This window comes from Acomys minous, assembly GCF_964271855.1.
Source record: "Acomys minous genome assembly, chromosome: 5".
Taxonomy (NCBI): domain Eukaryota; kingdom Metazoa; phylum Chordata; class Mammalia; order Rodentia; family Muridae; genus Acomys; species Acomys minous.
In genome coordinates, this window is record NC_140494.1 from 125,449,881 (window position 1) to 125,466,036 (window position 16,156).

At 51.0% G+C, this 16,156-nt stretch overlaps 1 protein-coding gene across 8 annotated transcripts in view; it reads left to right on the forward strand.

Moving 5' to 3' along the window:
- DAPK2 (death associated protein kinase 2) overlaps window positions 1-16,156 on the forward strand; it is a 124,332-nt gene that overhangs the window by 77,080 nt on the left and 31,096 nt on the right. For 7 of the 8 annotated variants that reach the window (XM_084782378.1, XM_084782385.1, XM_084782379.1 and 4 more), the window contains one exon: window positions 2,610-2,748. The exons of the other annotated variant lie outside the window; for it this stretch is intronic. In XM_084782378.1, coding sequence (XP_084638504.1) covers window positions 2,610-2,748 — 139 coding nt within the window. The remainder of the gene's footprint in view (window positions 1-2,609; window positions 2,749-16,156) is intronic. 8 annotated transcript variants of the gene reach the window in all.

Below are 16,156 nucleotides of genomic sequence, written 5' to 3' on the forward strand. Positions count from 1 at the left end.
TGCTCTTTTATTACAAGTTTGGTAACAAAATACTTCCCTTGATGCCTTGCTCCTCAGTTCTATCTGCAAACCTCATCAGAATGGCAGCACCGTCTGTATTTCTCCCTGGGTCCTATTCAGAACCACTCAGCTACTTTCAGGGTGTTGGGACTCCCCTCCTTTCCTTCCCAGCCCTCTCTTCCCCAGAACCATTCTCTGCAGTTCACTTACAGCATTGAAGACTTATCCCAGGATGCATTTCACAACGCATCTGGCCCCAGCATCTTACCTACCTCTGAAGCCACTTCCATATTTTTAGTTTAGTTTGCTTGGGTTTTGGTCACAGTATCGCCCCACTCAATACAAACATCCCACATTAGGGTCTTCAAGCAGCTATGCAACAAAATACCACAAACTGGTATTTATTTCTTACACTTCTCAAGGCTGGAAATTCAAGAGCAAGGCACCAGGAGCCTTGTCTGGGGGAACTTACTTCATAATGGTCTTCCTGTATAACTGAAAGGTTTCTGTTTGGGGTTCACAGGAAACACGGGGCTGGGGCAGATTGTCCTTTGGGGTAAGAGATTTATTAGAAGAATTATTAGGGCTGTAGATAGACAGGGAGATATGGCAAAGGCTTTAATGAGAGTTTAGGCCCACAAGGGGCAAGTGATCTCTTCTGTAGGTCTCAGAGGGGACAGAGTGATGCCATGCTACGTGATTGACATAGCCCATGGCACACGCTTGCAGTCAGGCTGTGTCTGATTCCTCGGTGGTAGGGGAAGGAGGAAGATCTGGCCCTGTAGTTAATATGTGCGTCCGTCATACAGGGTGTGCTGCCTGAAGCCCCTTATTGCTTAGGGCGCTTACAAAGCTTCCTTTGGGGAAGTGAGAATTACAGGCTCACAGACAGCCACAGCAGGGCACCTGTTATTTATTTATAACGATCGCTGAGGTTAGAGACAGAAAGAAGACTGAGTGGCTGGTAGCCCAAACCTACCCATTAGTACCTCAGCAACTACAAGTTCTTCATCAATTACTTTTGTTTCATTTTGGTTTCATCCTTTCTGAGTTAGGGTCTCACTTTGTCTCCGGCTGGCTATATAGACTGGGCTGGCCTCAAGTTTGTGACAGTCCTCCTGTTTTTGTCCCTCGAGTGCTTGAGACTACGGGGATGTAACTTTAATTATTACAACATACCACACTTCACACAATTATTTGTAAGTTACAGAAGAGCTAAGAAAAGCCAAAGAAACCATATATATGATATATATGGTACCACATATGATATCATGCATCTGTGACATATAGGATCCTTCTACATAACCTGGCGTCCTGGAACTCACAAAGGTCTGTCTTCCCCCATCTCCTAAATTCTGAGATAAAAAGCACGTACCACCAAGCCTGGCTAAATTGTAGAATTTTAAAAAATAATGCAGGTTGATGCCAGGACTATGGGCATGGCTCTATTGGTAAAGTGCTTGCTACATAAGCATGAAGACCCAGGTTCAAATCCCAAGCTCCCACATTAAAGATACACATCTCTCATCTCTGCACAGGGGAAGAAGAGACAGGAAGAGCTTGCTGGCATCCAGGCTAGCTGAATCCCTGAGCTCTGGGTTAGTGAGAGACCTTGTCTTAAAAATGTAAGACAGAGAGTACTTGAGACAGACACTTGTCATATGCGTCCTGCTTCTACATGCATGTGTACACAAATGTATACATGTGCAGTGCAAGGTGTAAAGGGTCAATACACATGCAGAACACGTCATGGGATCAGACACTAGGTCTGGAGAGTTTCCAAGTGGGCTGTACCACAAGCAGGGAAAATCTTAGTTGAGTCCAGAGCTGAAGGAATTTGTTACCTGGTGGTTTACAGGGCAAAGGCATATTGGAGGGGTCCATGACGTGACGGGCTGGTGTGCCTTGGGTGGTCTGTGGGGTCCATGACGTGACAGGCTGGTGTGCCTTGGGTGGTCTGTGGGGTCCATGACGTGACGGGCTGGTGTGCCTTGGGTGGTCTGTGGGGTCCATGACGTGACGGGCTGGTGTGCCTTGGGTGGTCTGTGGGGTCCATGACGTGACGGGCTGGTGTGCCTTGGGTGGTCTGTGGGGTCCATGACGTGACGGGCTGGTGTGCCTTGGGTGGTCTGTGGGGTCCATGACGTGACGGGCTGGTGTGCCTTGGGTGGTCTGTGGTTTCTCCTTTCGTGATTCTTGGGTGAGGGGATGGTGTCATTCATTGGTCTGGTGGGTGCAATGAATTCTCAGAGATAATTTTCTTTTTCAACACAAGGTTTCTCTGTGTAGCCTTGGCTGTCCTAGACTCACCTGGTAGACCAGGCTGGCCTTAAACTCACAGTGATCTCTGCCTCAGGAGTGCTGGGATTACAGCCCTGCGCCACCATGCCCGGCTCTCTGGGAACACCCTGATAGAGATTCTTTACTCTGAGGCCCAACAGAAAGACAGAGGCAAAGCCAGTATTTGGTGCTGGTTAAACCAAGCTCCACATAGGGAGCTTCCACCTTCTAGACCACCTGAGAGTCAGGTGTAGGGCCTGCACCCAGGAGCCAGGCCTCACAGCGTACAGAACTAACTGGGCCTGGCCCTCCCCACCTGTGTCTTCCAGGGTGTCCGGAGGAGAGCTGTTCGATTTCCTGGCCCAGAAGGAGTCCTTAAGCGAGGAGGAAGCCACCAGCTTCATTAGGCAGATCCTGGACGGGGTGAACTACCTCCACACAAAGAAAATTGCTCACTTTGATCTCAAGGTCAGTCAGGGGAGTAAAGTGAAAGAGTGTTTAGGTAGGAGGGACCCTGTCTCCTCATCCTCCATAGGAGGGGTGCAGTGTCCGAAGGCCCAACCCCCACCTTCAACCCCACACCCTGACCTTGGGGAGAGAGACGACCTGTTGCAAACGTCCACCTCAGTTTCGCGTCTCCTATCAGGTTTTCTGCGCACACGGCTGACTGCAAGGAGCTCTTTGGTCAGCTAGAAACACTTGCTCTGTTCTAGGGAGCAGGTGAGGCATCCTTTAAAGCAGCAGCATTGAAACAAAACTCATTTCACAAGAGGAAACTTCCTGGCAAAGGGAGAGCGAGGGCATGAGTGGGCAGAGCCAGCAGGGTTTGCAGAATTGCTGAGGTTGGCGGACACTCTAGAGCCAGCACAGCGTGGCCTTCTGTGTCTCCTCACCAGAGATTATGGATCTTGGAGCCCAAGGAGCTGCCTGCTCCGACCTCACCCCAAACTAGAGCCACAAGATTGCTTCCAGGGCCCACTGATCATTTGTGGTAACTGGTGTTCAGGGTCGGGAAAGTTCACCGTGACCACGTATAACTGCAGAGAGTATACAACCGTGGCCAAGGCAGAAGAATCGCTCCCTGAGTAACTGAGCTCACACCCAGATGGGCCTTTGCAGATAGATGAGTCCTTGAAGTCCCTTCAACTCATGAATGCATTCCTGTTGATGGAGGCCACCTGCCCGCTGTTTGTTGCTATTTGCTTCTTTGTTTGCTTTTGAGTCATACTCTCAGATAGCCCAGGCTGTTCTCAAACTTGGTGTTCAGCTAAGGCTGGCCTTGAACTCTTGATTCTCCTGCCTGCTGGGCGTACAGATGTGCACCAGCACACCTGGCTGTCTATGCAGTCTTCCATGTGGAAAGCCTGTCTTCTGTGCTCTGTGCAGCTTTCCTTTATGGGCTTAGCTCTTCTCTTTTCTTTCATTTTTCTTTCTTTTCTTTCTTTCTTTCTTTTCTTTTTGTTTTTTTTCTTTTTCTTTTTTTATTTTGGAGACAGGATTTCTCTGTGCAGCTTTGGATGTCCTGGAACTCACTCTATAGACCAGGCTGGCCTTGAACGTATAGATTCCCCTGCCTCTGCCTCCTGAGTGCTGAGATTAAAGGCGTGCGCCACCACCCACCTGTGTGGCAAGTTTCTCTTTTCTCAGGAGATTGGTGCAAGAGAGATGGGCCTAATTTCATGTGAAGTTAAGGAGGAGACAGATCCACAATGACACCAAGCTTTGGTGTGAGGGACTGATCCCGAGAGAATGTGACAACGCCCACAGGCTCACAGCAGCCACCTCGGGATGCGGGTGCAGTTCTCGGGCATAGATCCTGTCCTGGCTCCTTATTCTAGCGTTTCCCCCCCCCCCCCAAACCGGTTGTCACAGTTTTTAAAAGGTACTTGTACTGAAGATGTCTTACAGAGTCCCCTCAGGTGTCACAAAATAAAAGTTGGGGTTCTAGTGGAGGATGGGTCTGGACAAGCTTTTGGACAGTAGGGTGGTGATGTACCAGGTGGGTAACGGTCTGCCAGGACTGCCATCTGGGCCTCCTTCCTGACAACACTGTGGGCAACTAGCTTATTTTCTTGGGTTTTCACTGGCTCCCTTTGTCTTTTCTCTAGTGGCTGTTAGAGGTGGGAGGGTGTGCTCGGGTGAAGGGCAGCCTTGGTTGGAGTCAGCTGTGTTGGGCTTTCTGCTTCACCCTGCCATACACCGGACAGCCGAACCTTGGTTTTTCAGCCCTGCCGCAGATAGTGCCACCTACCTGGCAGAGTTGGTCTAAGAGGAGAGCAGCGCTAAGTGATGCCTCCAGAGTGCGTGTTGTGTGGTGTTATTGTGACCTCCCCTCCCAGAAGGGTGGAAAAGAAAACACAACTCTCATTACAATGTTTTGGGCTCTCCTAGACCAGGAAAATAAACTCGGTAATGCAGAGAGCTGACACTTGGTTGTGAACGAATGTGGCTGACAGGGCTATTTCTGCCTCTCAGGCTCAGTCTGGGCATTTTCCATGGCCTAGCGACAGTCTGAGTTCACCCTGCTGGTGCACGTAGGGTGAGGATGCTGCTAAGCCCACCCATAGCCACGCCATGCATCCCCAGCGTCTGATATATATATAATCTTTGTTTGTTTTTCAAGACAGAGTTTTTCTCTGAGTAGCTCTGGCCATCCAGGAATTTTCTCTGTAGACCAGGCTGGCCCCACATTTAGAGATCCACCTGCTTCTGCCTCCCAAGTAATGGGATTAAAGGTGTGCGCCATGACTGCCAGATCCACCCTGAACTTTCCGATGTACCCCTTCTCATGGGTTCCTTGGCCTAGGCCCGGAAAGGCAACTTTGAGAACCGATGAGCAGCATCTGGACCATAAACAGATTTTCCTCATGGCTGTGGAGACACCTTGTATACCCAGAATGTGCTGCTGCACTGGAATTTTCCACTAGTTTGGAGGAATACAGCCGGCTGGTAACCTGGAAGAGGTTTCTTGGTCCCATGCTGCTTCCTACCATCTGAAAGTGACGTGTCCTCCTTAGCTTGCCTTGTCTGTGCTGAGCGGCTCTTTCCCCCTCCTGGCTTGTGTTCTCTTACGGGGAAGCCTGGCTTCCCTGGGATGCAGCCACCTGGCCATCTCCTTGCCTCATTTGGTGCCTCTTCCCTGGGTCCTCTTTCCAGCTTGAAGGAGCCATGGCTGAGGAGGGTGAGCTGTCCTGTCTGGCCTGCCTTTGTGATGTGAACGACCTCCTGGGGAGCGGCCTTAGTTTCTCTGCCTGTGATAAAAGGGAGAAAGGGTTCATTTCAGCTCACAGTTCAAGGGGACAGGACGGTCCATCAGAAAGTCATGGCAGCAGGAGTTTGAAGCAGTGGGGCATCGTATAGAGTCAAGAAGCAGAGAGAGAGGGGCTGGAGAGATGGCTCAGAGGTTAAAAGCACTGGTTGCTGTTCCAAAGGTCTTGAGTTCAAGTCCCAGCAACCACATGGTGGCTCACAACCATCTATAAGGAGATCTGGTGCCCTCTTCCAGGGTACAAGTATACATGCAGGCAGAACATTGTATACTTAATAAATAAATAAATCGTAAAAAAAAAAAAAAAAAGCAGAGAGAGAATGTTGAGGGGAGGGCCCCACCCACATTACCTGAGGGTCTCTCTACATCCATTGACATGAGATAATCCTCCACAGGCATAGGCCCACCTTCCAGGGAATTCTAGAGACCATGGATGACCAGGGCATTCCTGCTCATCCTATAAGATCCAGCAGAAATGTCCTTTCTTCTGGAAAGCCTCTGCCAAAAGTGTAGCTGAGAATTAAGCAGCCCCTTTGCTTCTGTTGCCCTGGGTGCAAACTTCTTCTGGGAACACTGATCTTTGCGAATCACTTCCTGATGTGAAGTGAGTGGCTCCTTGCTGAGCAACTGAACAAATGAACGAACACCTTAGTGACAACCAGATGCAGCCTAGGATGTTGTGGTACCTCAGCACCCTTTCACTAAAGTACGAAAGAACTTACAGGCAGGGTGCAGTAAGTTCACCAGTGTGCACATTTATTAGGGCCTACTACAATCCAGGGGACAGCGCTTAGTGTGGCACAGTCCCTTCCTTCGACTCAAAATGTCTTCAGAGAGATGAACATAATAACTCTGTCTGCTAACCATGCCCACTTCCAAGGAGTGAGCTCTTTCCTCAGACAGAGAGGAGACCATTTCCGAGCGTGCTATAAACTGGACACAGACTTGGGTAGGTTAGGTGGAAGAATAAATGTTGTTACTTTATTAGGAGAGACAGGGGCTGACTGCCTGTGGGTATGAGGGACCATCAGACAGGATGTCTGTAGATCAGAACACCAGGAAATAGGCCTCAGAGCTACCTGGAAACCTCACCTTTGTACGTGGTCTCAGTACAAATAAAGATCTTGTAGAGCGTGTTTGTATATGGTCTTGTACTTAGTTTAGAGAGCTTCTCCTCTGGGCCTGGGTGCATCCTTTTTCCTCTCCATCCACCAAATTTAGCCCGAGAAAGCTCAAGTAGAAGATGGTCCCCAGGACTGGTGGTATATTAAAGCAAAAATAATAAATCTCGAGGAATGATGTACGTAATCCGGAAGCCCAAAACTCTGAGGAGGCTTGTTCTTTATGGACACTAGTAAGAGCGTGAGTTCCAGAACAGGAATCCACCCCCCAGACCCCGAGCTTCTTTACACCCGGAACCATCTTTAGTGTTGTCCTTATGGCCACAGCGTCCTAGAGACCGCTGCTCAAGCTTTCATGAGAGTGATAATGGTGACACTTTAAAAATAGTACTTTCTAGAGTGCAGCTTGCTTACGGCTCTTTTTCCTCATGGCAGCAGAAGGTGATGTCGTATTTTTATAAACCAAACAGAGAGAGTAACACACTTAAGAGCACACAAGTATCAGATGACAGAGTGGCACTTGCTAGCCACACAGTTAATCCAAGGTCTGGGCTGGTCTGTCCTTTTTGTTTTGTTTTTCTGAGACAGGATCTCATGTAGGCCGGTCTGGCTTCAGACTTGTCACATAGCCAAAGATGACCATGGACACCTGACCTCCTGCTTCTGCCTCTCAGAGTGCTAGGATTACAGATGTGTGCCACCACTGTCTGGCCTAATCTTTTTTATTTTTTATTTTATTGTTTTATTTTTTTGTTTCTCTGTGTAGCCTTGGCTGTCCTGGACTCACTCTGTAGACCAGGCTGGCCTTGAACTCACAGAGATCCACCTGCTTCTGCCTCCCGAGTGCTGGAATTAAAGGCATGCGCCATCACGCTCAGCTATCTGGCCTAATCTTATTCCTTTAAAAAAAATATATCGTTTTATTTAACTTTCTTTTTATTAATTAATTTTATTTATTTACATCCTGGAGGAAGCTCACCCTTCCTCCTCTTTTCCCACTCCCTCCCTCTCACCTTCCCTCCCTCCCATCCTCCCTTTCTTTTCAGAAAAGGGAAGGCCTCCCATGGATATCAACCTGCCTTGGCATATCACGTCGCAGTAGGGCTAAGTGCACCTTCTCCTATGGAAGCTAGACAAGGCAGCCAGTTAGGGGAAAGGGGTCCAAAGGCAGGCAACAGAGTCAGATGGAGCTCCTGGTCCTGCTGTTAGGGAGTCCCTCATGAAGACTGAGATGCACAACTGTTTTATATGTACAAAAGGCCTAGGTCCATCCATCTATGCTCTCTGGTTGTTCAGTGTCTGTGAGCACCTATGAGCCCAGGTTGATTGATTCTGTAGGGTTTTTTGTTTTGTTTTTGTTTTTCCCGTGTCCTTGAGCCCTCTGGCTCCTTCTATTCTTCCTCCCCGATCTTCCACAGCTTAATGTTTGGCTGTGGATCTCTGCATCTGTTTCCATCAGCTGCTGGGTGGAACCTCTCAGATGACGGTTATGCTAGGCTCCTGCCTGCAAGTATAGCAGAATATCACCAAGAGTGTCAGAGGTGGGCTCTCTCTCTCATAGTATGGGTCTCAAGCTTGGCCAGTCACTGGCTGGCCATTCCCTCAATTTCTGCTCTGTCTTTATCCCTGTGCAACTCGAAGGTAGGACAGGCTACCTTCCCTTTATGTGGCTAATTTCCCACCTGGTTACATCATTTCTAAGATTTTAGTCTCATTTAAAAACTGTACATTAATAGTTAGTATGTGCACGCATTGCCACGTCTGTCTGGTGCCAGAGTCATCCCTGGTGACAAAGGCTGAGTGCTCACTCACAGGGAATCACTGTGGTTCTCTGCAGAGCTTGCCTTACAGCATCGACTGGGAGCCCACTCCTGGGGTTGGAGTTAGTTAATTTGGTATTTTTAATGTGGTCCTCAGGGGATTCTAAGAAGCAACTGGCCTCTGGATCGTTGGGGGCCCCCAGACACAGCATGGAACCCAGAATACTAGTGTCCAGGTCAGATCTTCATGGCTTAGACGGGAGCAGTAGCCAATCCCACCCTCGCCTAGTATCTCCCCGGATCTATATGTGGAGATTCCAGAGCTAGGGTTGCTTGACGCCCTGTACAGGCTGAAGCCTGTGTGCCGACTGACCCATCACTGGACACCAGTGGTCCTAGCATGGGCCTTGACTGTGAAGGTTTAGAGTGAGATGAGGTGACACACCTATTATCCCAGCACTTGGGAGGCACAGGAGGACTACCAGCTAGGTCTACATAGCGAGTTCTAGGCCAGCCAGAGCTCCCTAGTGAGAACCTTTCTCAAAAACAAACAAAGTGCTTCTCCTCCTTTCCCATAGAGCAGAGAAAGAACAGATGGTGGTTTCCTTTCCTGCTTTTCCTAACAGAGGGCAAGGGGTCAGAGCCACATGGTGGCCCCTCTGCTGGCCAGTGGGTGGAGGCTGCGGTTTGACAAATCTAAGGGTAGCTGGGGTCAGCCCTTCCCTACGCCACAGCTGTGGCTCTTCTGGGAAAAGTAGGGAGCAGGGGCAGTACCCTGAGGCACCAGAGCCAATGTGAAATGCCCACTGTGCTGGCAGGCCGGGGGGTCCCAGGACATGGCTGCGTCACCAGAGGAAGAGAGGGGCCTGAGGAGCAGAGAACACACAGATGTAGACTCAGCTCAAGCCCCTACTTTTGGCCGAGACACCTTCACAAACCTCTGACCTCTCTTGCCTTCGTTTTTTTTCCCCTATCTGTGTGGCCTGAACCATGACAGGATGGCCTCACACAGTGGAGATCAGAGGACAAGCATGATGGCTTTACAAACCGTTAAGTTCTGAGAGTTTTTCTGTACCATCTACATAATGTGCTAGCTAGATGCTATGAGGACCATTGGAAAGATATATTATTTCTTCTTTCTTTCTTTTCTTTTCTTTTTTTTTCTAAGACAGGATTTCTCTGTGTATCCTTGGCTGTCCTGCATGCGTGTTGTAGACCAGGCTGGCCTTGAACTCAGAGATCTGCCTGCCTTTGCCTCCTGAGTGCTGGATTACAGGCGTGCACCACCTTGCCATGCAAAAATATTTTTTCTATATGAATGCAATGGGGGAAGCAAGAAGCCTAGCATGATGGTTCATCCCTGTCACTCCTAGTGCTCAGAAAGTTGAGGCAGGATCACCGTCTGTTCTAGGCTAGCCTGTGCTACAGAGTGAGATCCTATCTCAAAAAAACAAAAACCAAAAGCCAGGCATGGTGGCACAAGCCTTTAATCCCAGCACTCAGAAGACAGAGGCAGGCAGATTGATGTAAGTTCGAGGCCAGCCTGGTCTATGAAGTGAGTACAGGACAGCTAAGGCTACACAGAGAAAGCCTGTCTTAAAACAAACAGACAAAACCAAAACCAAATAACAACCACAAAAGACTTACTCCCAGAGTGCTTGGGGGGCAGTGGTGCTACAGGTGGAAATGGCTCTCAGGTGCTTGGGGAGGAGAAATGCTGGGCTGCTGATTTGGATCATGAACCCCGGGAGAGACAGAGTTTGGGCTGTTCTTGAAAGGATGGCAGATGACCAGACCCTCATTCTGAGCGGGAATCAGCAGGCTAGCCACAGCGCTGAGGATAATGCCTATGGGCCATGGGCCACTTTGTATAGCATGTTGGACCTTCCTCATAAGACTCTAAAGCAGCAGTTCTGAATCTGTGGGTCATGACGCCTGTGGGAGTTGAATGATCTCACAGGGGTCGCCCAAGACCACCGGGAACCATGGATATTTACATTACAATCCATGATGGTTGCAAAATTGCAGTTATGAAGTAGCAATGATAATTTATGGTTGCAGCGGGGGGGAGGGTCACCACAGCGTGAGGAACTGTATATAAAGGGTCGCAGCATTAGGAAGGCTGAGACCCACCGATCGAGAAGTAGCTTTCATCATTGTTCCTAATTTGTAGATGAGAAAAGTTAGGGAGCTTGCCCACTGCCAGACTGCTGCTCATGGCAGCGTGGAGGGAGAGCCCAGATGCCGAGGCCCGCGCTTTTAGCCATCACCGCTGCTCATGGCAGCGCGGAGGGAGAGCCCAGATGCCGAGGCCTGCGCTGTTAGCCATTACTGCTGCTCATGGCAGCGCAGAGGGAGAGCCCAGATGCCGAGGCCTGCGCTGTTAGCCATTACTGCTGCTCATGGCAGCATGGAGGGAGAGCCCAGGTGCCGAGGCCTGCGCTGTTAGCCATTGTCCACACCGACTCTCTGAAAATGGGGTATGTGAGAAGTGCATGTGTCTGTGTGCTGGCTTATTCGTCTGCTTGCTTGTAGCCAGTAATGGAACACCTACTACAAGGCTGGCCACTCTTGCACGCTAGAGACAGCAGTAGGAGGCAAAGGCCCTGACTTCCTTCCTGAACCAGTGTGGGCGGGACATGTAAGGAAGTGGTTGTTGTGCTGGCGGTGTTCTGCCAGAGGCATGTGTAGCGATTTCGCAGGCCTTGGGTGAGAACCGGTAGTGTGTTGGAGGTCATAGACATTCTTGTGTGGGTGTTGAGTTTTTACTGTGAGGCAGAGAGGGGCTGTTAGGATGGGGGTGTCTTCTGGTTAGCGCGGTGGTGGCAGGTAGTGGGGATGACGTGGATACTGAGCTGGCAGTAGGGGCCAAAGGGCCAGGAAGCCTTTGAATATGGCGTTGGGCATTAGCTGTGCTGGAGGCTTGAGGGTCAAGGTTGCCTATGATCTGTCTTGCTTTCTCAGGTTGCTCAGGGGTACCTGACCAATCTGGGCTTGGGCTTGGATCATCCAGGAAGTGCCCTTGTCCCCATAACACAAGCCTCAGCCTCACCAGCAGTGGGCAGGCCACCTGAGGCCCCTGGGGAGGACATCGATCTGTGGCTCAGCGCACTTGAGGTCTGACTCTTCTTGACAGCTCCTTGGCCTCTCTGGGCACCCCTGCAACATGACTGACTAAAAGATTGCCCAGATCCTGTGCCCCCCCCCCCACATTGTAAAGCTAGGAGGCAAAACAGGGTGGGGAAGGGAATCAGGAATGTGAGCATGGGGACAGTGGCTCGTGCAGGGGCACGTTCTTCACAGACTCAGGCCCCACCCCCAGAGAGGACCCAACGGGCTACAGCCTCTCTCGGGGACCATACTCCTCTGCATGTATGAACCATCTCTCTGAACCCTCAGAACAATGCAATGACCTGGTAGGCACACCCCCACTTTATAGATAGGGAGGAGAGTCTCCCTCCTCCCCCCACCCAAAGAGGCCCAGTGACTTTGCCCATGTTTTGTATTTTCAGTGGTAGAGCCGAGAGGTGAACCCAGACCTGCGTGATGCAGAGCCCTTGTGTTCCACACTTTATGTCATAGTCCTTAAGGTTGCCTTCATCCTGTCCTAACCATTGGGCATGCTTGGCTAGTCCCATGGGGTACGGGTCTCCCTTAGAGGACTAGCTTCCTAGTTGGTACAACAGCTGGCACCTCTGGGCCACGTTGACTTCTCCCAGGGCACGTTGGCTTCTCCCAGGCGGCCTACCTGCTTGGCAGGCCAAGCTGGGCATGTCTGTTTTGACAGGTGGGGGCAATCCCACCCAACCACATCACCGGGTGGCAGCACTCTGTGTTCTGGGCTGGGCTGCAGCACCTGAAGAATGTGGTGCCTCCCCCAGCCATGCTTTGGGGGTGATGTCAGGTGCGTGGGTGAAGTGAATACTGTTGGAGGAGGAAGACCGGGGCGAGGAGGGTGGGTAGAATTGTGCTACCCACAGGGTAGTCTGGCTGCGGCCCAGCTTCCTGGCACTACTGCAGCCTATATTTCATTTCCTTCCTTACCTGAGGCATAGACACGGGATCCTTTTCATGTCCAACCTTGGGGCTCAGAGCAGCAGACATTTGCCCAGCTATCTTGGAAATTTGTGTCACCTCAAAATTGCTAGAGGGACTTTGGACGGCGTCCGATGGCGTACTTAAGAGTTGGGAGCTGGACCCAAAGAAAAAGCAAGGTCTGTTTATTAAGCTTAGCACCTTTGCTCGTGGCCTGAAACTCTTTCCAAGCCCCAGTCTCGGGCTCTTGTCTACCACAGTGTTCTATTCAAGGAGGTGGGATCAGGGACCATGACCTGGGAACTGCCCCTTTGCCCAATCCCAGGCTTCCTTTCAGGCTCTATTAACAGCTCTCTGGCCAGGAGGGGCTCTCTGGCACTCCTGGTGGTGGGAAAGGGCTTACACCAGGCAGAAAAAGAGGAAAACCCTGCCTGGAATTCTTTCACTGTATTTATGTGAATGTTAATGGAATAGTCAGCAGGCAAGATAGCAGAGGCAATGCTGGGAGCCTTGAATTGAATGGGATTTCCCTAGGGAGAAAAGGTCACCCACCTAGGAAAGTGTCATTACAGATGAGAGACAGCCTACAGTTAAGACAGCCAGCAAGCACTGTTGGCTCCGGACGCTTAGAGCCTTGAAAATAAGGGAGTAAAAGGAACAGGGTCGTGAGGCACGGCTTGGAAAAAACGAGGAGAAGAATAGCAGAGAGTCCAGGCAAGAAGAGCAGCTACAGCTCGGCAGAGTGTTTTCCTCAGGTATGCAGGCCCAGGGAGGCTACTCATGCCTATACATATATATAGGAGCACTAAACGGGCTCGGTGGAGGCAGGGATTGGGGGGGGGGGATGGGAGGTGGGGGTTGACTGAAACGTTATATGCATGTATGAATATTAAATAAAATCTTGAAAAAGAATAGAGCTGCTTCCAAGGATGGACCAGAAGTGATCTGAATGAGAGGACCGGTCCAAGTGTGGGGTCCGAGTGTGGGGTCCGAGTGTGGGGTCCAGGTGTGGAGTCCAGGTGTAGGGTGCAGGTGTGGGTCCTCTGCAAGGCTGGAAAGGTAGCTGGGGCTAGGGTGGGACCGGAGCAGGGATATGAGTGCCTCAGTCATAGGAACGGGCTTCTGGTGGTCACTGGGATATTTAACAAGACTGGGTGGTGTAGGATGAGGGGCTGGACTGCAGGGGAAGCTCGCCTGCCATCCTGAGCTGACGGGCCTTGGGCAAGTCTTTTAGTTCTCTGGGCCTCAGTTTCCTGCATCTGTGGAATGGGAACGCTAGTAGCACCAACCTCTCAGGGTGGCTGCAAGGATCATGTAGAGCACCGAGACGAGTCTCTGGTCCCTGGAAATGGTCAGGCTGTTACTGGAGGCCGAGACAGCAAAAGGAAGCCTTGGGAAGCAGGCTGTGGCGGCACATGCCTTTAATCCCAGCAGAGGCAGAGGCAGGTGGATCGCTGTGAGTTCGAGGCCAGCCTGGTCTACAAAGCGACTCCAGGACAGCCAAGGCTAATGCAGAGAGACCCTGTCTCAAAAAGCCAAAAAAAAAAAAAAAAAAAAAAAAAGCACCTTGGGGAACACTCCAAAGAAGGGAGCCCATGTTCTCCGGCAAGCCTGGAACCCCTTGGTGGCCTGGAAGCAGCAATATAACCGATCTGGTGGCAGCGAGCCAGTGGCCTGTCTGCGCCCAGCCAGGGCAGGTCTGAGTATACAGGGCCCTCTCATCCAAGTAGCCCGTTGAGTAGCTGGTGAGGTGGGAACAAGAGACCCAGGCCTCAGCACTCAGCAGAGTATTCCTGCATCCCTAAGGCCACCTCCCAGGCTGATGCCCCTTCGGCCATGCCTCTTCTTGTGTCCTCTCCTCCCAGGACAAACCACTCCCTATTTTTACTTATGTTCATGTCTGTGTGTATAATGCCACATATATGCAAGTGTCTTTGGAAGCCAGAAGAGGGTGTCAGATCGCTTGGAGGAGCTGGAGTCACAGACTATTGTGACCAGCTTGACATGGGTGCCGAGAGCGGAGCTTTTAAGCACTGAGCTGAGTTCTCCTCTCCTCTGTTCCCTTTTCTTGTCTGAGGTGAGGGCACTGAGCTTAGGGGTGTGAGAACCAGGCTAGGGACGTGGTCTGGAAGATGCTTCCTCTGCATGAGAGCATCCCCAGAAGAAAAGGCATCCCGTGGGTGGCAGTCAGGTGCCTGCTCCAGACACTAAGCTCTGCATGGGTTCCCCAGCTCAAGTAGGGAGGGAGGGATCGCTTCAAGTGGTTCTCAACCGGAGTCGCCACAACACATGGAACTTGTATTAAAGGGTCGCAGTGTTAGGCAGGCGGAGATCCACTGTTCTAGAGGGTGGAGCAAGAGCATTGGGTATGACAGATAAATGCTTAAATCCCCATGTCCCTTGGCCCGTGTCTTGGCTTCTTTTTTAATAGGAAAGGGATGATAATAGCGCTGGAGGCAGCTGAGTGAGGTGTAAACTATGCCATGTATTTGGCTGGCACTAGGTGCTGGGTCTATACCATGTGTTCGGTTGGCACTAGGTGCTGCATATTGCGTCGGCTTCATAAACGGTACTTGTCTTCTCTCAGGGAAATACTTAATGAGCACTTGGGGGCTGCCAGGCTCTGTCTTAAGCTCTGGGGAGATGCTAGAACAAATTGCTTAGGAAGCTTGAGGCCCTTTGGAGGGAGACGCATAAGTAACCAGAGGGGCTCTACTTTGGAACGAAAGACTAAAGGAAGTGCTCTAGTGGGGAAGCGCAGGGTGTTTGGGAGCTGGAGAGGGAGGGGCCATGAGGCAAGAGCTCTTGGAGGAGACTGACCATCTTAACTGAAAGGAGAATGAGCATCACCAGCTTTGGGGAGGCGGCAGGACAGGGGAACAGGCAGGCAGGGCTGGAAGCAGATGGGCCTCTGGTAAGAAGATGTAGTCTTCTGCCATCCTTCCAAGCCAGTGGGCAGACCATTTCCTGTGCGCCGTGAGCTACAGACGTGAGCCACCCACCCGGCCAGGGGCTGTCTCCTCTCTCAGGGCATCACTGCCTTAGAGATTTCAGCCTCAGTTCTTTGATGCCTTCTCTCTGCTGCTCTGCACCCCTGAAGATCTCGGGGGCTGGGGTGACCATCTCTGTGGCCCATGGCTCCCGTTGCATTATTGTGCTGGGCTGGGTTCTGAGCTGAGGCGGTCAGGATAGTCTAGGGCCTGGCGTCTCCTGGCCTCATCCCTGGAGACGACGGACGTGACAAGCTGGCTAATGATGTGGGTAGCATGGAGGAGAAGCTGCCCGGCAGGGAGGAGCTGGATAGTGTGTGTGGGGGGGGGGGGGGCGATGTATCACAGTGCAGGGAATAGCATGGTGCTCCTGCGGCAGCCATCAGGGTGCGGGGCCAGGGTCACTAGAATAGAAACACTAGAATGGGGCCACCCACCTGGATCTTGTCTCCTGACCTCCCTCCTCTGCCCTCACACTCCCCTCTGCAGAGGCTGAAAATCTGATCCGCCTTGGGAAAGGACTTTGACACATTTTCAAAATAAAGTTGAGAGTAATCTCCAGAGGGGAAGAAAAAATAAACCAGCTTTTAAAATGCAATAGGAAACGTGTTATTTAAACAAACCAAAAAAGAAAAAAAAAAGTGGAAAAATTGTAAGGGAGGGGACCTTAGCTCCCTTGAGTCTAAGTCTCTAGCTGCGGTG